Here is a 22,280-nt window from a genome sequence, read left to right on the forward strand (position 1 = left end):
AAACACACACGTTTATAGAAACACGTTTGTGTTGATGAACAACTTCAGGATAAAACATTCAAAACTTTTTGATGATATTTTCCTTTAAAACAAGACGTTACAAAGTCATTTTCATTTTTTTATTTATTTCTACAGCAGATAAATACAGAGAAAAAAACATAGCGCCACCCTGTGGAGAGACAAAGATGAGAAGGTCGTCCACACTCATGTTCTGCTCACAATTTAATTCTAATAAATATTTTCTACCTTAAATATGATTCAGTTTCACTTCATCTGTTTTGAGGTAGAATTCTTTCATTTAAAAAAAAAGTTTTTCTGTTTCTTCGGTTTTATAACTGGGATCAAACAAAGATCCATCTTGATGTAATTTATTCTACTTCACTGTAATACTCTGCATCATCATCATCATCATCTTCTTCATCCGCATCAGACAGAACGAGTTACAAAAACAAACGAGACAACGACACTGTTTATCTTCCGTACCTGTAAAAGCCCTAATGACCTCTGATCATAGCACCAACGTTATAAATAAAGTTGTATCAAATGTTTGGTCAGACTTTGTGAAGAAGGCACATCCCGACAAACAGAAACACGGCTACATCAAACAGCTACCACCTCCCTACCGAGGTCAAACGGAAAAACGTTTCTCCTTCACCTTTCTCAAACGTTTGAGATCAGTTTCACATTAAAACATCTGGATTTACAAGACGTGACAGTAGAAGTCGTCTGCACCCGGGTCAGCTCACACTTCCTGTCTGCTGTGATCAGGCGAAGGCTCAGGTGAATCCAGTCTCACAAGAGAAGACGACGTCGAGACTCACTGACATTTCCACACAAATAAACTGGAAACAGGAGGAAACAGAAGAATGAAGGTTTGAAACCACTCAGTTAGTCTCTGCTCTTTCATATTTAATTCAGATCTCACCTGCAGTCGCTGCCGCCGGCACTGATGACGTATTTATCGTCACAGGAGAAGCGAATGTTAGTCACATGAGCAGAGTGACCGAAGTAACGCTTGTGTTTCCCCTGTAAAAACATCAGCAGCTGATGAGGTCACACAAACATCCAACTCATCCAAGTCTTTCGGCTGCAAAGTTCACTTACAAATTTTTCGGAGCAGGGGAAGTCAAAGAGCTTGATGAGACCAAAGTCATCTCCTGTCACCAGGTTGACGCCGGCGTGGGAAACACAAGCACAGTTCACATCCGCCTTTTCAGCGTTACGAGGCCAGACCCCGAGAACCTCGTCCCCCAGGACGCTGGAAAGAAAAACACTGATCAATATCTGAGAGACTCCACTGCCTCGCTGTTTCTACTGAGGAGCAAGACAGATGTTCCAGACGTGAACTCAAGTCTCACATGTTCCTGCAGCCCTCTAGTAAAATGATGAGGTTTCTAAAACGTGAAAGAAACAAACACAAAAACACTGATCTTTCCACAGCAGAATATATATATATATATATATACATATATATATATACACGTCATGTCCCGCCTCCTGCTGCTCTACAGGCTCCGCCCCTCGCCTGGATGTTCCCCACATGTTCCTGTTGTTGTGAACGAGTCGGACCCGACAACCTGCTGCTGCTTCACAAACACTAACTACAGAGTTGATGTCTGAAAACATCTCCAGTTCTGTGCGTCCTACAGTTTGTTCCCTAATCCTCACACTATGTTCTTCAAGATCTACAGACGTTCCCTTAGTTCTACACTTGAGCTCCAAAGTTAATTTCCGAAGTTCTACATTTAGTGCATTGATTCTAAAGTTTGTGAGGCTCTGAAGTTCATTGTTTAAAGCCAACACTGTTCTAATGTCGGAGAACCACAGAACCTCCCTGAGCTCTGCAGCGAGTCCCCACATCATCATCTGTGGACCAGCCTCACCTGGTCCAGGTTGCCCAGGTGATCCTCTCTATGATGGACTGCTCCGTTACCATCTTCCCTGAGGGAACTTCATGCACCTGCCTGGTGTAGGTGCTGGTGGACACCTGGAGCAGAACAGGAAAACCTTCAGCTGCTACATCAACATTACACTGAGCCACGAGGAAAAAAGGTCAAAGGTCACCAGAACAAGAACATTAAGAGCAGTTCAAACTGCATCTGCCACAAAACTAATAATAAACCCATTAACAGATTCTTCCTGTGAATAAAAAGAATGTGTAAAAGCTTCTGGTTTGTGTTCCAATCACATTTGAGCAGCTCTGGTTGCAGAGAGAAAGAGTCTGAACTCACAAACTGAGACACACGAAAAGTCAACATCAGCTACGAGTGAGCGGAGGTTTTCAATCTTTAACCTGGATGTGTTTGCTGTCCGCAGAGAAGTCGATCTGGATCACAAAGCCGGGGACGTCCTTACAGTAACCGATCCGGTTGAGGGACGGTCCAAGAGAAAGGTCGTAAAAATCCACAGCACTTTCAACTGAACCCACTGCCAGGAACCGGTTATCTGGACTGAACCTGAACCACGGGGGGAAAAACAGGTTGAATTGATTGAGGAACAAAACACAAGTGTGTAACACTGATGTCCTGACCAACGTCCTGACCTTTTACCTTATGTCCTCTATGGCGACGCTGCGGTCTCTCTTCTTGCCCCAGACAGTGAGGGAGTTGACGAGCAGGACGATGAACTCGCCGTTCTCCATGCCGATAGAAACCATCTCTCCGTTGGGGCTGTAGGACGTGCACTTGGCAGGATGACCCAAACTCACCTTGTTGAGAAGTTTCTGAGAGAGAAGGAGAAGTGGAAAGATGAAAACTGACACCAGGGGAAGAAGAAGATCGGATTCTCAGCTCAATCTTCACCTTATCAGCCAGGTCCCATATCCTGATGGTCCCGTCGTCACTGGCGGAGATAAAGACGTCTTTGAAAGGGTGAGTTGCCAAACCCCAGATTCCCCCCTGAGTGTGGCCGTTGATCATTGTGTTGGAGGCTGCATTCTTCTCTCCAACCTCTATGATCTCTCCATCTTTAGTTCCCACCAGGATCTTCCCCTGATTCACCGAGAATGAAGAGACGAGTCAGAGACGTCAGTCAAGATCCTTCTACCCACAACGTCTCTGAAGTGTCTCTAACATCTGGAACCACTTGATTAAAATGGGTTGTTACTGCGAACATTTTAAATTACTTTTATTTAAATTCACAATATTCTCAGGACAGGTTCACTGAGCTGAATGTTCTTCTCCTTTTGGATCCAAGTGCATGAGACACTGATCACACAGTTTTCAGTTAATACTGCTGAATCCATTCTATCCTTCTCACACCTTCCCTCTGCAGACCGACCGGACGTTCTCCACCGGCTGACCCGTCTCCAGTTGAAATGCTCGGCAGCGTTTCATCTCCTGGTCCCACAGCTTCACAGCGCCCCCTTCTTTAGTCCTGAGGAACACACCAACAAAAATCATGCTGTTTAGCTTGAATTATTGATTCACCTCTTCATTCATGTTGTAAAAATTGTTATTTTATTGATGTTACACTTCTGAAGTTTCTCCTATTAAAAGGTTTTTTTTGTAGTTTTTCCTTAAACATCAGAGGACGTCGCACCTTGTTCAGATTAATGAGACAATAGTGAAAATAAGATGTGATTGACTGATTTCCTGTCACTCATGTGGATCCCAGGAGGACTGTCGGAGGTCTGTGTGGACGCATCATTCCTCAGTGTTGAGATTGTTTGTCCTCTGAAGGAGGAAGAATGATTCTGGTTTCCTGTTCCAGATAAACGCAGCGCACCTGGCAGCACCTCATCATCAGCTGCTGATCGACACCTCGCTGTTCTACAGGATGTGACCGGTTCTGGTTACTGCACAACTCAATACTGATATTGACCACAGGGTCACAGGTTCCGTCCCCGTGGAGACAGAATCTGTGAGTCTTAACTCTTTTTATTTAGAACTAGAAGACAAAGTCAACTCTGGTAACATCATCTTTCTTTTGCTTCCTGTTGTGGTGTCGGTCCACTTCCTGCCTCCAGTCATGACGGGATCACCAGCTGCTCAGATGATGCCTTGATTTCGGAGAACTCACGGTCGTTCCTTCCCGCCCGTGACGATGAGTCCGTCCCTCAGGGTGGTGTACATGGTGAAGACCGGACCGCTGTGCGCCTTTGCCACCACCCGAACAAGGAAGTGCTCCCTCCACACAAATACGTCTCCATTTATGGCACCAGTGAAGGTCAGGTTGTTCTGGATTAGAAAAATACTGACTTGCATCTAATTCTGACAAACTTGAGATTTATACATTTTGATTTAAGTTAAAAATGTAAAAAAGTGTCTCTTACTGCACCAAACGCCACAGACAGCATGGTCTGCATGCGGCCGTCCTCCACTGAGCCGATCACACCTTTCTTGTAAACAAGTGAACCTCCAACCAGAGTCCAGAACTTGATGTGTTTAATTCCTACTGACACAAACTGGGTGTCGGAGTCGGGTCTGAACTCCACGACGAAGATGCGCTCAGCGTGGCCACCTTTACTGGTCACCCTGGTGCCTGGCAGAGAGGTCAGAGGTCAGCCGGGGTGGAACATTCATTGTAATGTGTTTAACCAGACCTGGTTCTAAGAAGAACTGTGGATCCAGAATAAAGTTCCTTTAAGTTTGTTAAATGAAATAAACCTCTTCCTGTTTCCTTTCATACTTCTACTATAAGAACAATCATGTGTCCGGTTTTTTGAAAGTAAAATAATTTATGTATTTTGAAAATTACATAAAAAAATGTGTGGTACCTTCCTGCCACCTCCACACGGTGATGGTGTGTTCAGGTTCCACTCCCACGGACAGCAGCAGCTTTCCTGTAGCGCTGAAGTTGACATAGCCGACACCTTTCGCATGGGAACAGCGGAGGATGGACAGCGTCTGCTTTGTCATGGCGTCCCACACATGGATGGATGGCGACAGGCCTGTGAGCAGAAATGAGAACCGTAGAAACCAAACACCCGATGAAACGAAGAACCGAGGCAGCATGTAGCCCCGGACCTGAGGGTCTACACTGGCAGGGAAAGCAAGGAACCACTGGACCAAGGAACTAAGGTGTTGAGAGGACAAGGACCACAGCATCTTCAAGGTTCTTTATTGTCCCACTTGAGGTTCCACAGTTTATACCAAAGATGGCAAAGCATCAAGTACGAGTTAATACCAATAACTGTGGTGCCTAGGACCTAATGTGAAAGGAGCCAAAGAACTGAGGTGTTGAACAGCCCAGGGCCTTAGCATCTTTGGAACCAAGGATTTAAGGAAAGTAACAAACAGCTGTTTCAAGGTTTGTGAACAAACGAGAACAGAGGAACAGCCGAAAATAGAAAGATTCAGAATCAAGGAGTCACCCACCAACGAACCAAGAAGAAGAACTAGGAAGTGAGCAGGAAGGAGCTGCTGAACTAAAGGTGAAGTGGAACCAAAGGAACAATGGTATGGAGTTTCAATGGAACAAGACGTTAAGGACTTTCATGTTGTTCAGGAGCAGGAGGGGACCGGTGCTACACGCTGATTCAACACAGCAAAACTGCTGAGTCACTGCGAATCAGGAAAATCTGAACTGCTTCTCTGTATTCACACATTTACAACCACAGTATCTACACATCTGGTCATGATCACACAGGACTTCCTTCTTCTTAAAGTCTACACAAGTTCAAACGAGTCGGATGTTGAGATGAGTCGTGTAAACCACCTGAAACCGTCACATTACTTTAAGCTTTTTAAAAAATGATTCTATTTGTTTTTGAAGAACTAAAGGAACTGGGATCTCTGTGAATCTCTCCAGTAGGAGGCCCAGATTAAAAACTGGTTTGGAGTCTTCTCAATTATATTGAGTTAACTGTGATTTAACTTAAACGTGTTCTATTAATAAAACATCATCATCAGGAATATCTGTCGAAGGTTTGAAACAGTGAGTTTTTCAGATGTTCTGCTCTGAACCAGATGTTTCCATGTGATCTTGACTATAACAGGATTCTGTTGAGCAGATGAAGAGCAGCGTCGTCACGCCTGACGTTCACGCCCTGACGTTCACGCCCTGACGTTCACGCCCTGACGTTCCCCACAGCGTTCACGCCTGGCGTTCACCTGGCGTTACGCCTGGCGTTCGCCTGACGTTCACGCCCTGGCGTTCACGCCCCGCGTTCACGCCTGGCGTTCGCGGCCTGGCGTTCACGCCTGACGCACGCCTGGCGTTCACGCCTGGCGTTCCCCCTGCCTGGCGTTGCTGGCGTTCGCCTGGCGTTCACGCCTGACGTTCACGCCTGGCGTTCACGGCCTGGCGTTCACGCTACGTTCCCGCCTGGCGTTCCGCCTGGCGTTCGCCCTGCTTCACGCCCTGGCGTTCACGGCCTGGCGTTCACGCCTGGCGTTCACGCCCTGGCGTTCACGGCCTGGCGTTCACGCCTGGCGTTCACGCCTGCGCGCTGGCGTTCACGCCTGGCGTTCACGCCTGGCGTTCGGCCTGGCGTTCCGCCTGGCGTTCACGCCTGACGTTCACGCCCTGACGTTCACGCCCTGACGTTCACGCCCTGACGTTCACGCCCTGACGTTCACGCCCTGACGTTCACGCCCTGACGTTCACGCCCTGACGTTCACGCCTGACGTTGCTCAGCTCCTGGCGTTCACGCCTGGCGTTCGGCTGGCGTTCACGGCCTGGCGTTCGCCTGGCGTTCCGCCTGGCGTTGGCCACGCCTGGCGTAGCTGGCGCCTGGCGTTTATCGTATAGAAAACAAGAATCACTTTCACAAACACCACAGACAAAAGACACTCGAGTTCAACATGCTGATGCGAGGCTGTGAACAAGGCGTCGTCCTGCCACGCTCGCACTGATGTGGAGAAACACGAAAACGCTAATGATTCAAAAAATATATAATTCAATTAGTTTGCCAAAAACAATATCATCTTCCACTTGATTCAAAGTTTCATGTTTGTCTTTAGCTTAGACAAATTAGTTGTTATGGCAACAGCTCAGCTGGTGTCATGTGTCCGAAGTGTGGAACTTGTTTGTGATGTCGTGGGACCAAATGATGGAAGAAATGTATTCTGATGATAATAATAACAATTATTATTATTCCTTCACACTCATGTTGGTCGCTGTGGTTGTAGAAGTTGGTGACATTGACCAGTTTTAGTGGAGAAACACGTTGACGCAGCGTTTTCATCTGAATCCACATCAGTGCAGACGTGGTCTCTGAAGGGGGGGGGGGGTTCTGCTGATACTCACCGGACACTTCAGCCTCTAAACACCGAGAGCAACGACACCAACAGGTTAAACACCAGTTAGCGTGAACACAATCATGTGCGTGAATGGATCAGTGATGAGTGAGTCTTACCTGGCAGGTCGGTGATGTCACCTGGTGATGGCGTGAAGCGGTGACAATGACGAAGCAGTGGAAAAGAAAAGAAGTGCGATGGGCAAAAAGCAGCTGATTCATGCAGGACAACAACATGATGATCAACGTTCCAGCCACGCATCTGAACAGAAGTTTAGATTCTGATTGTCGTCCCTCAAAGGACAATGACGTGTCATATTGTGTTGTATCGTAAACTTCGTATTATGTCGTGTTCTATCGTATCGTTTCGTATCGGGTTGTGTTGTGCGATGTTGTATCATATCACATCATGTTGTGTCGTCACATATCGTGATGTATCTTGTGTTGTATCATATCATATAGTACCCGACAATATCATGGTTCGCTTCATAACTTGTCGTATTGTAACGTATTGTGTCAGAACATGTTGTTTCGTGTCGCACTGTATTGCGACATGTCGACCCAGCAGACTGACGTTAGCACTGCGTGTTTCTCCAGGGGGGGGCTGCAGGATGAGACGTGTCCATGTTCGTGGATAATAAGAGACATTAGTAGGAGGTTCTGTCAGTTGCAGCTGAGTTGACTTCCTGTCATGTGACTCACCGATCTGTCCCGTGGCGATGATGTTTTGGTATTTGGGATGTTGATTGACAGTGAGACAGAGGATGTCGTCGGTGTGTTCCAGGTAGAAACTCTGACTTCCTGTCAGGACAGGAAGCAAAAGTGTAACAACAGCAACATTCATCGTAAGAAGCCCAGTCTGAGAGTTTCACCGACCGGCGGACAGGTTCTGGATCACCACAGCGGCGGCCGTGTGAAAGATGATGTCAGCACCGTCGTTGAGGTAATGCAGGTTGTTGCGACAGTCGAAGCCTCTGTACCCGAAGACGTGCTCCAATACCAGCTCCTGAAAAACAAACGGCTGTTTGAATCGACGCCCGGAGTCAGAGGACTGAGCGAGACCTGGTACTGACCTCCACCACCTTCTTCTTCTTGGTCACGTTGTTCTTCAGCAGTTTGTCCGGCAGTGGTGCCGCTCGACTCACTGGAGGCCTGAACGGGACAAAGTGGCAAAGTTCAGAAACTATTCAGATTAAAGTTGTAAATGATTGTGTGTCCAGGATCAAACCCAGAAGGAATGTGGTGGAGTATCGTGTTGTGTATTCATCATTTGACTCGGTACCTCTCCTCCACAGGAAGCTCTTTGTGCTGCAGGTGAGGTTTGGTTCCTGACATGTTCCTGATGTTGGGAGAGTAGATCTTTGTGACGTAGTCCACCACCTTCTCCCGCGCCACATCGCTGTCGTAACCTGAAAACACAACATGTCCACAACATCTAACAATGAAGGAGCTGAAGGTCTGAAGCTAGAACTAGACCCAGAACTACAACCTTCTCTGTGTGTTGCTCTCAGGTTTGTTTTACCTCCGTCCTCCTCAGTGTCGTCGTCCGACTCCTCGCTGTCCACAGCTTTACTCTCTTTGTGTCCCGGTGGCTCTCTGCTCCAGATCATCAGTGCTGTGTCGGCCCCGCCCACTGACAGCAGCACGGAGTCGTCATTGGACCATCGGACATTCGTGACGTTGGTGCTGTGACCCACGTACTTCTTAAACTTCGCAAACTGGCCCTGAGGTTGTATTGTTTCATAAAAAGTCAGAGTGAGAAAAAACGTGATCTGATAAAGGACAGAGTCAGAGTCTCACCCTGGACGGGAAGCTGAACAGTTTGAGGAACCCGAAGTCGTCTCCGGTGGCGAGCAGCTTGCGATCTTTGGTGAGGGAGGCAGCATTAACGAAGCTGAGCGTCGGCCATATTCCCTCACAAGTCGGACCCAGGACTGACGTCCAGCTCGCCCAATCCAGCTTCTCAAACTGGAAACACAGAAACACGCGAGTGTTCGTACAAACAGAAACAACGTGATGAAGAACACCTGAACATAAAGAAAATAAAACCAACCTCAGCCACACTGATGTTCTGTTTACGTCCTCGTGGAGCCTCGAAGAACAGCTGCTCTTTAGCTCCGGTGTTCACCTGCAGTAGTTTACCTTAAAAACATTAATGCTGTTAGCGAGGCACAGTCAACGCTTTCCTGACGTGTAGTTAGCGTGTGCATTTAGTCTGTAATGTTATGTGTGGATTTTAGCTTCTTATCACACTAATGTCATTATGCTAATATTTAGAATGATGCTAACATCCCAGGTGTTAGAAATGACACCAAAGGAACACTTGTATGCTAATGTTAGCATGTAACCCTCTCAGAATCCCTCGGACTTTAATCGTCAGTGTGAGATGTTGATTGAAAACGTACGAGTGTGATTAAAGACTCAACAGTTTGCGCTGTCAGGGGGAGCTCAGTGTGTTAGCTTAGCATCAGTACAGGTGTGTTGTGAGGTGTGTGAGTTCACCTCTGGAGTCCCAGTCGATGTGAGTGATGTAGCTGCCGGATCCTTTACAGATGCCAACTCTCTTACTGGTCAGGACGTTGTAAATGTCCACAAAGGAATCATGGGACGCCACTGCCAGGTACTTCCCTGCATCTGAAACACACAAAGCTGTGACCCACCGCCGCACAACCACCGGTCACACCTGTGCAGTGGGTTCAAGTACCTTGGGAGAAACGGATGTCGGAGATAAGCTCTCTGCGGTGGTGGAAAGTCACCATGTCCTCCAGAGTGTCGGCGTTCACCACCAGGAAGCTGCCGTCGTTCAGACCGACGGCCAGGGCTTTCCCGTCAGGAGAGAAGGCACAGCACCGCCCCCCTGAGGTAAACACAGGTAACACAGGTAACACACAGGTAACACTCGGGTAACACAGGTAACACACGGGTAACACACAGGTAACACACGGGTTACTCACGGGTAACACACAGGTAACACTCAGGTAACACACAGGTAACACACGGGTAACACACGGGTAACCACGGGTAACACACGGGTAACACACAGGTAACACACAGGTAACACACAGGTTAACACACAGGTAACACACAGGTAACACACGGGTAACACTCAGGTAACACACGGGTAACACACAGGTAACACACAGGTAACACACGGGTAACACACGGGTAACACACGGGTAAGCACACGGGTAACACACGGGTAACACACAGGTAACACACAGGTAACCCACGGGTAACACACGGGTAACACACGGGTAACACTCGGGTAACACACGGGTAACACACGGGTAACACACGGGTAACACGAAGTAACACACAGGTAACACACAGGTTACTCACGGGTAACACACGGGTAACACACAGGTAACACACGGTAACACACGGGTAACACACGGGTAACACGGATAACACACGGGTAACACTCAGGTAACACACGGGTAACACACAGGTAAACACAGGTAACACACGGGTAACACACGGGTAACACACAGGTAACACGGGTAAACAGGTTACACACGGGTAACACACAGGTACACACAGGTAACACACAGGTGTACAAGCAGTAACTTGTTCCTCGTCTCTCACCTTTCTTCAGTTTGCGGACAGCGACCATGCGGTGATTGGCTGACAGCTCCCAGATCCTCAGAGTTTTGTCGTCACTGACGGTGGCGCAGACAGGAAGTAGAGGGTGAGCCGCCAAACCCCAAACCTCGCCCTCCATGTGCCCCTGAATACACACACACACACACACACACACACACACACACACACACACACACACACACACACACACACACACACACACACACACACACACACACACACAATCTGGATAAGTTTGATCCAGATTTTCACAGATGAATATTTGTACCTCAAATCCGTCATTCTCACCTGAACCAGCAGGGTCATGGGTCCGCTCTTGTCGATCTCCAGGATTTCTCCATTTTTGGTTCCCAGCAGGATGTGACCGTGTCCCAGGGTGATGGCTCTGATGGACGGGTTGTCCTCCAGCAGCAAACCTGGACCAGAACCACAACAATGAAAACACAGAGGAGATGACAGGAACGTAAACGCTGTGTGACAGCAGGTGAGCGGCACCTTTAGAAGACGGAGACAGAGCGGCTCTCTTGATGGCGTACGTCTTCAAACATCTCTCAAACATGTCGTCCCACAGCTCCACGATTCCGTCCTTCCCCCCCGTCACAAAACCCTGGACAGTGAACGCAGCACAGGAAGCAACGAAGAAAAGAAAACACAGATCTTCAGATATTCTATTATTTATTGACCATTTATTTTTAGACTGAACATATGAAAGTTCAGAGTCAATAAATGAAACAATGTCATTAAAAGAAACTAAAAAGGGATGGATGGAACCTTGTCGAGGGAGCACATGGCGAACACCGGGCCGTCGTGGGCTTTGATGGTCTTGATCAGAGTTGTGTCTCTCCAGATGTAAACGTCTCCGTTCGTGGCTCCGGAGAAAACCAGGTCCTCGGATCGACCATAACACGCAGACATCATGGTCTCTTGTTTCCCCAGGTTCCCAAATATCCCTCGTTTAAATGTCAGACCGCCCCCTGCAGGACGAGGACGGACACACTTTTTATTATGTACCTTCAGGGGAAACAGCTCTACTATAATGTTGGATACCTGTGACTCAGGTGTGATGGTTTGTTTCTCTGACAACACGTTTCCTTCCTCTCGTCTTGAGTTGGAGGAATGAAATGAGGAAAATGGACGAAGCATGAATTTACCTGAATGTTGCCAGAACTTGATGTGTTTCATCCCCACAGTCACCAGCTTGTCCATCCTGAAGGGGTTACTCTTCACCACGAAGATCTTCTCCTTGTGGCCCCTGAACAACACAAAGCGTCAGGTGCGTTCAGGCGTGGTGCGTTCAGGCGTGTTGTGTTCAGGCGTGTTGCGTTCAGGCGTGTTGCGTTCAGGCGTGTTGCGTTCAGGCGTGTTGTGTTCAGGTGTGGTGTGTTCAGGCTTCGTGTTGTGTTCAGGGTGTTCAGGCGTGTGTGTTCAGGCGTGTTGTGTTCAGGCGTGTTGTGTTCAGGTGTGGTGTGTTCAGGCTTGTTTGTATAAGGCGTGTTGTGTTCAGGCGTGTTGTGTTCAGGCGTGTTGCGTTCAGGCGTGTTGTGTTCAGGCGTGTTGCGTTCAGGCGTGTTGCGTTCAGGCGTGTTGCGTTCAGGCGTGTTGCGTTCAGGCGTGTTGCGTTCAGGCGTGTTGTGTTCAGGCGTGTTGTGTTCAGGCGTGTTGTGTTCAGGCGTGTTGTGTTCAGGTGTGTTGTGTTCAGGCGTGTTGCGTTCAGGCGTGTTGCGTTCAGGCGTGTTGCGTTCAGGCGTGTTGTGTTCAGGAGTGGTGTGTTCAGGCGTGTTGCGTTCAGGCGTGTTGCGTTCAGGCGTGTTGTGTTCAGGCGTGTTGTGTTCAGGCGTGTTGCGTTCAGGCGTGTTGTGTTCAGGCGTGTTGTGTTCAGGCGTGTTGTGTTCAGGCGTGTGGCGTTCAGGCGTGTTGTGTTCAGGCGTGTTGCGTTCAGGCGTGTTGCGTTCAGGCGTGTTGCGTTCAGGCGTGTTGTGTTCAGGCGTGTTGTGTTCAGGCGTGTGTACCTGGCCTTGGCCAGCCTCTCTCCTTTCTTCCAGTCCCAAATAACGATGGAGTGACAATCATCGATTCCGACTGAAACCAAACTCTTCCCATCGGCTGCAACAGACACAGAATCATGATGAGGTGATGAGGAGAAGTTGTGATTCAGGTGTGACGACCGTGATGACGTACCTGTGAACTCCAGGGCACACACTCCTCTGCTGTGGTGTCCCTTCAGCAGTGATAAACACTTCAGGGTCTGGACGTCCCAAACGTGGACGGCTGGGTCTCTGCCCACCTGAGCACACAGACAGCCAATCAGAGACAGTCTCAGCCAGTCTGACATTAACCTGCTGCAGTCTGTACCTGTGCGGAGGCCACGTAGTCTTTGAGTGGGTGGACGGTGAGGCCGAGGATGTCGTCGTCATGGCCGAGGTAAAACCTCTGACTGTGCTGCAACCGGTTGTAAACGATGGCGACTGCGGCCACATGGTACACCACCTCGCCCGTCTGACTGTAGAACAGGTTGTTACGACAGTCGAACCCCCGATACCTTCAGAAAATAGAGAACAGGACCGCCACAATAAAAGTCTGAGAAAACCTGTTTGTTATGATAAAGTCCGTCTGTTTGATCCTTTTGATTTTACCCATGAACAAACTGCAGACGAAGCCCCTCCTCCGGAGATTTCTGCCGCTTCAGAGAGCCAATCAGCTTCTTCCTCAGCTGAGGCAGGTCTTCCTTATACACCTGCAGAGGGAGACAGGTGAGTCAGACAGGTTTTTCAGGGATTATTTACAGCATGTGATGGTGTTTATCTCCTGGTGACCTGGCGTTCGTAGCTCGTCTGAGCTTCCTGTTCGATGTCCGAGTCCAGCTCTGGGACGTCCGATAGGTCCGAGTCCGACTCACCACTGTTGGAGTCAGCGTAACCCTCTGAAGACACCGCCCAGAGAAAACACTTCGTTAATGGCATGTTAGCGTTACATGGTTATTTAGAGATAACAGAGCAGATGAATCAGGTTTAGTTTGAGGATAACAAATGAAACTTGTTCCAGAACAAGGTCGTTATATGGGACAAATAAAGCGGAGGCGGTAAATCTTGGTCTTACCTTGTAGAAGCGGCTCCAAAACACCATTCATGACGCCTTCAGGCAGGAATCTCCACTGGAAGACTGCGTGGTCAGCGCCACCAGTGCTGACCACCCACTGCAGGTCATTGGACCAGCGAACATTGGTCACATGTGCAGAGTGACCAATGTACTTCTTGAATTTCGCTCCTGTTAGAAGAAGGAGATAAGAATCATCTTGGAACTGACACATGAAGGACATACTGGAGTCCAGCAGCATTTTGAATCCTTGGCTCTCCCTCATAAAATCAATCAATCAATCAAATTGTATTTGTATAGACTCATATTCACAAATCACAGTTTGTCTCCGAGGCTTTAACAAGGTGAGACGTCCTCTGTTCTTAACCTCAACAAGAGTAACTCTACTAAAACCTTTAACAGGTAAAGAAGGTAGAAACCTCAGAGACACATGTGAGGATCCGTCTCCCAGGACAGACACAAGTTAGACAAAATCTAATGGTTCAACTTTCGACATTTGTAAATTACTAAATCAAAGAATCAGGGGTTCCCCTTAAGTTCCTGCTCCATCAAAGATTTACAGATTTAAAAAGAGAAACAACATTTTGGGCCCAATAACTAAATTCATTCCTGTGGTTCCTCCAGTGAAACCTCAGGTAACTGAGTTACTAAACAGGTGCCTTGAAATGTTGCTGCAGTTTCATTAGTCACTTTACCACACTGACCTTTCTTCAGGCAGGGGAACCTGAAGAGTTTGACGAGGCCGAGGTCGTCTCCAGTCACCAACACAGCACTGCTGTAGTTGGCATCCACAGAGTTCACATTAGAGATGGTGGAGTATTTGGGCCATATACCATTCACTTCAGCCCCAACAACGCCCGTCCACGTCATCCAGTGGATCCCCTTCGCCTCCTCTTTAGGAACCAGCTTACCTGCTGAGGACAAGGGACAAGGTTAAAAGGTCAGGAGGTCACTGGTCTTTAGGAGGTAAGTAAGTGTAATGGTTAAAAGTCAAGGCAGGCAAGTATAAGTACAATAAAAATAAAAGAAACTGAGTTTCAGTGCGGTACCTGGCATCCTGTAGAAGAGCCGTTCTCCAGCACCGTCATTGGTCTGCAGGAAGCGACTGTCGACCGACCAGTCCAAGTGGGTGATGAAGGAGGTGGAACGACAACACTCACCCACCTTCTTATAGCGCTGGCCAACGGCGTAGATATCCACCAGCCCATCGTTTGATCCCACCGCCAGGAAGGAACCATCTGGAGAAAACTTGAGCTCATGGATCACCTCCTTCCTGTCTTTGATGTGTACGACCTCTGTCATGTCCCTGAAGAAAAACGTTTGTTATCTCACATTCATGTTAAGTCTAGTTTTTCTCAATAAGGTTTAAATCTTTGTCTTTTAACCCGAAATGTACTCAGTTTCAAAACAACGGCAACTCTCCACCAACATGGACCAATACGATGTGTGGAGTTCCACAAGGCTCAGTCCTTGGAGCCCTTAGCCTCACACAAGCTAAATTTGGGTGTCATCTACATAACTGCTGAGTCAGTTTACTTTTCACAGAAGGGGAACAGAGCCCTTGGTCTCCAGGGTAAGCTACTGTAGCTAACTGCCTCTAGCTAACCAAAGTAACCAAACCCTAGCCCGAGTAAGAGAGGTCACCTGACACGCAGCACGGTGAAGGATCCGTCTTTCATGCCGAGAGCGAGCTGAGAGCCGTCGTTGTTGAAGGAAACACTACGAACAGATTCCTCCATGTTACAGCGAGCTAGCAGAGTGTGGTCAGGAAGACTCCAAAGCCTGAGAGACAGACAGGACAGAGATGAACTCGGAGAATACGCCGCCTGGCGGCAGAGCTGAGGTAGTGGTGTCGGTGGGTCCGACTGACCTGACAGAGCGGTCGTCACTCCCAGTGACAGCGACCGGTTGTTTGGGATGCAGGTCGAGTGCCCACAGCTCGCCCTCGCTGTGACCTTGCATCAGCAGAACTGGTTTGTCCCTGTCTCGGACCATGACCTCGAAGATCTCGCTGTCCTGAGTCCCTGCCAGGATCCGGTCAGCCTTCCAGCAAACACTGCGGATCGACAGACCTAAAACAGAAAACGTACACTCAAACCAGACCAACACTTCACGGCAGCAGCAGTATTTCGCTCATGTTGTTCGAGGTTTGACTGAAAACAAACAGGTTTCATTTTCATCTCCTGACACAGTAGAGTCATGGTCCACGTGTTTAAAACCTTAAACCATGAAAACCTCAGAATCAGAACCAAGTAAAGACTTTGACAGAACATCGGAGATCTTTCCCTGTAACGCCCAACATGCAGTCACATGTTGTTTTCATACAAACAGTTCAGTCCCTGTTGTAAACGTGTGTTTGTAATGTTGTGTTCTCTTGTGCTGATACTTCAGGATTAGTCCTCGTCGTTAGTGAGTCATCCTCAAACTCTTCTACAATATTCTGTCACTTATAATAGTTTGTGTTCAGAGCTGTTTATTGTCTGCGGAGAGAAGAGTGAAGTTAGAAAACTTTGTGTTCATCCTCCCTGGTTTATCTGCACTGAACATTTTATTAAACTGAATTTTCTTCATCACTGTTCACGTGTGTGGTTTATATATAAGTTTGAATGATTTACTGAACTGATGTTATTTTTTCATACATCACATGTCGACTATCTGTTAAACAACTGACACAATCTTCTGACCCAAGTTCACAACTTTTCAAAATAAAATGAATTCAGCTCCATTTAAAGTATTTTGGCAACAAAACGAAAAATGTGCTTTGAAGGCAAATGACGAAGAGAAAGTGATTCTGTGAATGTTGTCGCCGTGACGGAGATCAGCTCCTGTGTCTCAGTCTGACAGAGCAAAACCAAATCTGAGGTCCAGGGACCAGGGACCTGACTCCTGATGCAGCAGCTGGTGGATCTGATAGCGATCATGTTTTATTCTGACATACATGACGGAGTCCAGACCTTTGTATCCCTGCTCCGCCTCTCTCAGGTCGATCTTGGTGATGGGTTTGAAGTCGACGTCCCACAGTCTGATGCAGCCGTCCCGTCCTCCGGTGGCAAATCCTTCCTCACAGGCGTGCATGCTGAAGATCCCTGCCTGCACGACAAATACAAAACAGTCAAAATAAGGATTTCCCATCAGCCTCGCTGCCTCTTCCTGGGGGGGGGGGGTAGTCTTTCTGTTTAAATGGAGAACATGAATGAAGCTTCATCTGGTTGCCATAGTAACATCATGATAGTATCACTCGCAGCATCAGCACCTTCAGGCACAGTACTCCACAGTACTCAGTACTTCACAGTACTTCACAGTACTCTACAGTACTCCACAGTACTTCACAGTACTCTACTCACAGTACTTCACAGTACTCCACAGTACTCCACAGTACTCCACAGCACGACACAGTACACCACACTATTTTAACCAAATGAACGTCCTTGTTGTTCAAACGTTTTATCGTCGGAGGTGAAGACTGCAGCTGCTTCCTCTTCTTCTTCTGTTTAATTCTGTCTCTACTTCCTGTGATTGGTCCAAACTATCCAACAAAGTGTTTTCACTGCAAACCAACAGAACCAGGTTCAGTTTGATCCAGACCCAGAACTCCTCTTCTGGTCGGACTTGGTGCATTGGTCTGGACCGCTCTGATATTTAGGTCTGAACCAAACAAGGTGTGAAAGAGAACCAGGTATGGATTAGTGTGATTTATTACCCCGTGTGCAGCCTGTACAGTTCTGATCAGAGTGACTCCTCTCCACACGTAAACATCTCCGTTCAGAGCTCCAGAGTACGTCAGCTCGTCTTTAGCTGCACAGACACACAGGATGGTCTGCAGGTCGCCCGTCTTCCCAAAGATCCCTCGTTTTGGAGTCAGAGCATTTCCACAGAGAATCCAGAACTACAGACACACACACAGTTTGTATATTATACATGTGATAAATACGACTTTGAATGAAAACACGTTAAACTGGATTAATACGATGCTCCTGTTTCACCTTGATGTGTTTGACTCCACAGCTGACGAGTCGACTGGACTGGAACGGATCCCACGTCACGTCAAAGATCTGCAGGAGCATCATCATCAGTGAACCTGAGACCTTGTTGTGAATTACTGTACTTACGTTTAAATTCTTACATGTCGATATTATAGTTTTTATAGTTTTGTCATTAAAAATCCTCAAAATAAAAACACATTTCTGATCAATAAAAAATTAATAATGAAGCTAATATAATAAAATAATGATTTTCAGTTCCTCTTTGAACCACAGGATGAGTTGATCTGTCTCTTTAAATGTGAATAATGAAGAGTCGTACTCTGTCCGAGTGTCCGGTCGCCGTGGCGACAACTCTTCCTCTCCTCCAATCCCAAACACACACTGTGTTCTTGGCGTCCAGACCGACCGACGCCAGCCGCTACGACAAACCAAGAAAAAACTGACATTCAAAACACATAATGGGAGGACACTAGCGTTGGTAAACCGATGTATGATACAGTATATATAATCATATATTTACAGTTAATATGGAGGAGTTCCTCAGGGTAGCTTCCTGGAGCCTCAGTATTTCTCAACATTTACAGTTTATGTGTATTTAACAAATTTTCATCAATAATGAATCAACAATTATTCTCAGAATTTATGTTTGGTTCATAAATCAGCTGAAGGTGAAACAGTAGAAACGAACGTTCACGTTTAACGAGGTGGAACCAACCAACAGGGATTCTATAGAAGTTACTCAGTCATGTGACCAGTGATACATCATCACGAGGGGGCGGGTGTCACCTGTCCGTCAGAGTTGAAGGCGAGACAGGCGACTCCGTGTGTGTGGACGTCCCTCAGGATGGAGACGGTCTGCATGGCGTACGTGTCCCAGATACAGATGTACGGGTCCTTACCCACCTGACCCGTCGCCACCTGGACCTTATCTGGATGGATCGATAGACTGGGGGAGGGGGGGGTGGGACAGAAAGAAAACTTCAGATAGTCAGGGTGTTAATGGGGGACATATGTATCATTTAAGAAGTTAACTGCTTGTTGTTGTTGTTCATTAAATCAAAACAAACACAAAATATATCGCGTGACTTTTTTATCTGGATTTCTCCGCTGATCAATGACAGTGCGACTGCAGGTACACCTCCTCACCTGATGATGTCATCGTTGTGTCCCAGGTAGAACTTCTGGGTGTGTTCTCGGGTGTTGTAGACAACACCAACCCCGGCCACGAAGTACACCACTTCTTTTCCTGCGGTGTAGAACAGGTTGTTCCGGCACTGATGACCTCTGTATCCGTAGATCCACTCCAGCCTCAGCTGACACCGAGGAGCAGTCTTATCCGACATGTTCCGTCAGAACCGGGAACGTGATGTAAACATCCGGGAAAGAAATTAAAAACTAGCGTCTTCTCCGTTTGATCTGTTCTGAGAAGATCAAAGACTGATGTCGCATCTGCCACCAAAACGTTCCAATCCTCTTTCATCCAACTCCAAGGCTGCTGGGAGCTGTGGTCCGTCACTGCCGTCTCTTTAACATCCAACTACACTTCCCATGATTCCAAACTGCAGCTTGTGCTAAAAACACAAATTTGTGCTTCAAACTGACGACACTGAGAATTTGAGGAAACATGGAATTAAAGATTCACTGTAAAAACTTTCCATTGGAGATAAAGTGAGCGTGTTTATCTTGTGTTGTACTTTAACTTTGTCCAACGAACAATTAAATCACTAGAGCTCGAATAAAACAAGTTTAATCTGAGGAGAAATAAAAATACAAAAATAAATGTAATTCTGTTGTAAATGTATGAAAGGTTAAAAAAAATCTAAACATACTAACATCTATATTTTGTTAGAGATTTTTTTCGTAGGAAACAAGATATCGTTAAATCCTAAATCATCGTAACCTAAAGAAAAGGTTTGAGGTAAAATATCAAACATTGATCAATCGATCACTTTAAAATCTTGTTTCGAGTTCGTACACAAATATGACACTGGAGGAAATCTGAGTTTACAGATACAAAAACAATATATTTTCTTTAAATCACTTTATATACACACATTTTAATTAAATTAATTAATTTTCAAAACTTCATCTGAATTAAGCAGCTCATCTGATTGTTAATTTCATTAATATACTGTTACTTTAAGAACATTATAATATCATTTGATAACATTTAATAAAAGGTTTATTATCAGACGACTAAATTAAAATCCAGTAGTTTTTTAAAAATCCACCAAACAAACACGTTTATTTTATCTGAATAATTTGTTACTGTTTGTTTACAATGTAAATATATATTAATGTATCCAAAACTTTTTGATTTAAAAACTGAAATTACTGAATTTTTGTGGAACTGTCAGGAAATTGTACGGTTTTGATTTGAAAGAAAAGGTTTGACCACAGTAATGTTGAAATTTACCTCTTTTCAACAAATAATATATCATTTGTGCAGTTTCATGAGGAAAATATATTTATGTATTTTTTTTTAAAGGTGTTTAATTTTTGAAATGACGATGAGACAATATTCTTACACATTATAGGAAAACTATTCAGGGCTCAATACCATTTTTCATAATCTTGTAAAATATCTTTTTTGTAATTTTGACATCTGTGATATTTGACTTTAAATGACATTAAAAGTCTAAACACGTCATTATTCAAATTTGTACAGATTCAATATTTAAAATATTTGTGTTCATTGTTTTAGGTTAAAAAAGCTAGAATGTGACTTTATTATTGTATCATTACATGGTTCTTGAAAGGTTCTTTACATGTGACCAGAACAGTTCTAACAGGAACCAACCGGAACCAAAACAACCTTTCAGGAACCAACAGCTACCAATAGGACCCTTCAGGAACCAACAGGAACCAATAGGACCCTTCAGGAACCAACAGGAACCAATAGGACCCTTCAGGAACCAACAGGAACCTTCGGGTACCAATAGAACCCTTCAAGATCCAATAGGACCCTTCAGGAACCAACAGGACTAATAGGACCCTTCAAGAACCAACAGGAACCTTCAGGAACCAACAGGAACCAATAGGACCCTTCAAGATCCAATAGGACCCTTCAGGAACCAACAGGACCCAATAGGACCCTTCAAGAACCAACAGGAACCTTCAGGAACCAATAGGACCCTTCAAGAACCAACAGGAACCTTCAGGTACCAATAGAACCCTTCAAGATCCAATAGGACCCTTCAGGAACCAACAGGAACCAATAGGACCCTTCAGGAAACAGGATGAACCTTCAGGCAACAACAGGAACCCTTAAAAACCAACAGGAACCTTGAGGAAACAATAGGAGCCTTCAAGAACCCACAGGAACCTTCAGGGACTTTCGGGAACCTTCAGGAACCACCAGTAACCAAGAGGAACACTCAGGAACCAAGAGGGACTAATAGGACCCTTCAAGAACCAATATGAACCTTCAGGAAACACCAGGAACCTTCAGGAACCAACAGGAACCTCCAGGAACCGTTTTGCAGAGGACGTTCTGTTAGAATGTTTTCTGATCCAAACCGGAACATTCCCAGAATTCTGTTTGAAGGTCACAAGACGCGAAGGTAAGATTTCAGAATAAAATGCTCAGAATAATGTTCGGAGCACATGTTGGTTCCTGAGCAGAACCCGGACATGAACCGAGGGTCCGCAGCTCAAACTGAAAACCTCATTCAAACTGAAGCTTCTGGAGGAAATGACAGAAAATCCCGGCGCCGTCTGTTCGATGCTGGATCCGGAGATTACACCGCCGCTTTATCACCGGAGAAAACCCGCATCCGCTCCATCACACACCGACTGCTGCTGCGGCTCTGAGCCGGAGGAGAGGCGCCACGGCCCGGCACGCACCCGGAGCTGCTCCCGGTGCCGCAGACAACCGGAGGACACGGGAAACGGTGAAGGAAAGACGGAATATTAACGGAAATCTCAGGGATCAGCGGCAAGGTCAAGACGGAAAGAATTAACAACACATCCTGTTGTCACTTTCAAAATAGAACACTGATCCTGTGCGGAATATGAAAATAATATACTGAGCATCAATAATATTTGGTCCGAGAAAGTACAACTAATACAAGAGATTACAGTAAAAACATAAAGTAATTCAACCACAAGGGGGCAACAAAGGCCCACTGTATTACAACTAAAACTACTGTAGTTTCCTGAAGTTCACTGATAAAAAACACAAATAAGAATAAATTAAAAAACTATTTCTGCTTGTGCGTGTTTAATACATTTGTGATGTTAATAGAATGAATAATTATAATTATTTTCCGTCTTAATTCTTCCTCAATATAATTTGAATTAAGTCAAGAAAAAGTTTCTGTGATTAATGTGAAAAATGCAGAAAACTCATTAATAATTTAAAAACATCACACAGATCATCTGTGGTTTTTATTGATTCATTCTTTATTCTGATTTATCGT

At 46.1% G+C, this 22,280-nt stretch overlaps 1 protein-coding gene across 4 annotated transcripts; it reads right to left on the reverse strand.

Moving 5' to 3' along the window:
• Nucleotides 1–105: 105 nt before the first annotated feature.
• Nucleotides 106–21,794, reverse strand: LOC118116371 (echinoderm microtubule-associated protein-like 6). Of its 4 annotated transcripts, none has more exons than XM_035168065.2 (43): nt 19,006–21,794; nt 18,646–18,805; nt 18,179–18,277; nt 17,860–17,928; nt 17,577–17,762; nt 16,831–16,966; nt 15,747–15,948; nt 15,521–15,658; nt 14,926–15,182; nt 14,581–14,787; nt 13,880–14,047; nt 13,597–13,703; nt 13,417–13,517; nt 13,136–13,322; nt 12,962–13,067; nt 12,793–12,886; nt 11,935–12,035; nt 11,555–11,757; nt 11,279–11,390; nt 11,072–11,199; nt 10,766–10,907; nt 9,885–10,037; nt 9,683–9,814; nt 9,234–9,322; nt 8,981–9,148; nt 8,703–8,904; nt 8,463–8,589; nt 8,254–8,332; nt 8,057–8,186; nt 7,883–7,981; nt 7,301–7,321; nt 7,192–7,206; nt 4,718–4,891; nt 4,274–4,482; nt 4,021–4,178; nt 3,261–3,375; nt 2,802–2,990; nt 2,550–2,722; nt 2,294–2,456; nt 1,884–1,987; nt 1,105–1,258; nt 926–1,026; nt 106–842 (listed from the first exon to the last, which is right to left on the reverse strand). In XM_035168065.2, the coding sequence occupies exons 1-43, from the start codon at nt 19,200–19,202 to the stop codon at nt 818–820; spliced, it is 5,880 nt and encodes a 1,959-aa protein (XP_035023956.1). In that variant the 5' UTR covers nt 19,203–21,794; the 3' UTR covers nt 106–817. The 4 variants fall into 4 exon arrangements, with proteins under 4 accessions (XP_035023956.1, XP_035023947.1, XP_035023958.1 ...); XM_035168056.2 differs by having other exon boundaries at nt 14,581–14,790; XM_035168067.2 differs by lacking the exon at nt 7,192–7,206 and having other exon boundaries at nt 14,581–14,790.
• Nucleotides 21,795–22,280: the final 486 nt, after the last annotated feature.

This window comes from Hippoglossus stenolepis, chromosome 2, assembly GCF_022539355.2.
Source record: "Hippoglossus stenolepis isolate QCI-W04-F060 chromosome 2, HSTE1.2, whole genome shotgun sequence".
NCBI classification, from domain to species: domain Eukaryota; kingdom Metazoa; phylum Chordata; class Actinopteri; order Pleuronectiformes; family Pleuronectidae; genus Hippoglossus; species Hippoglossus stenolepis.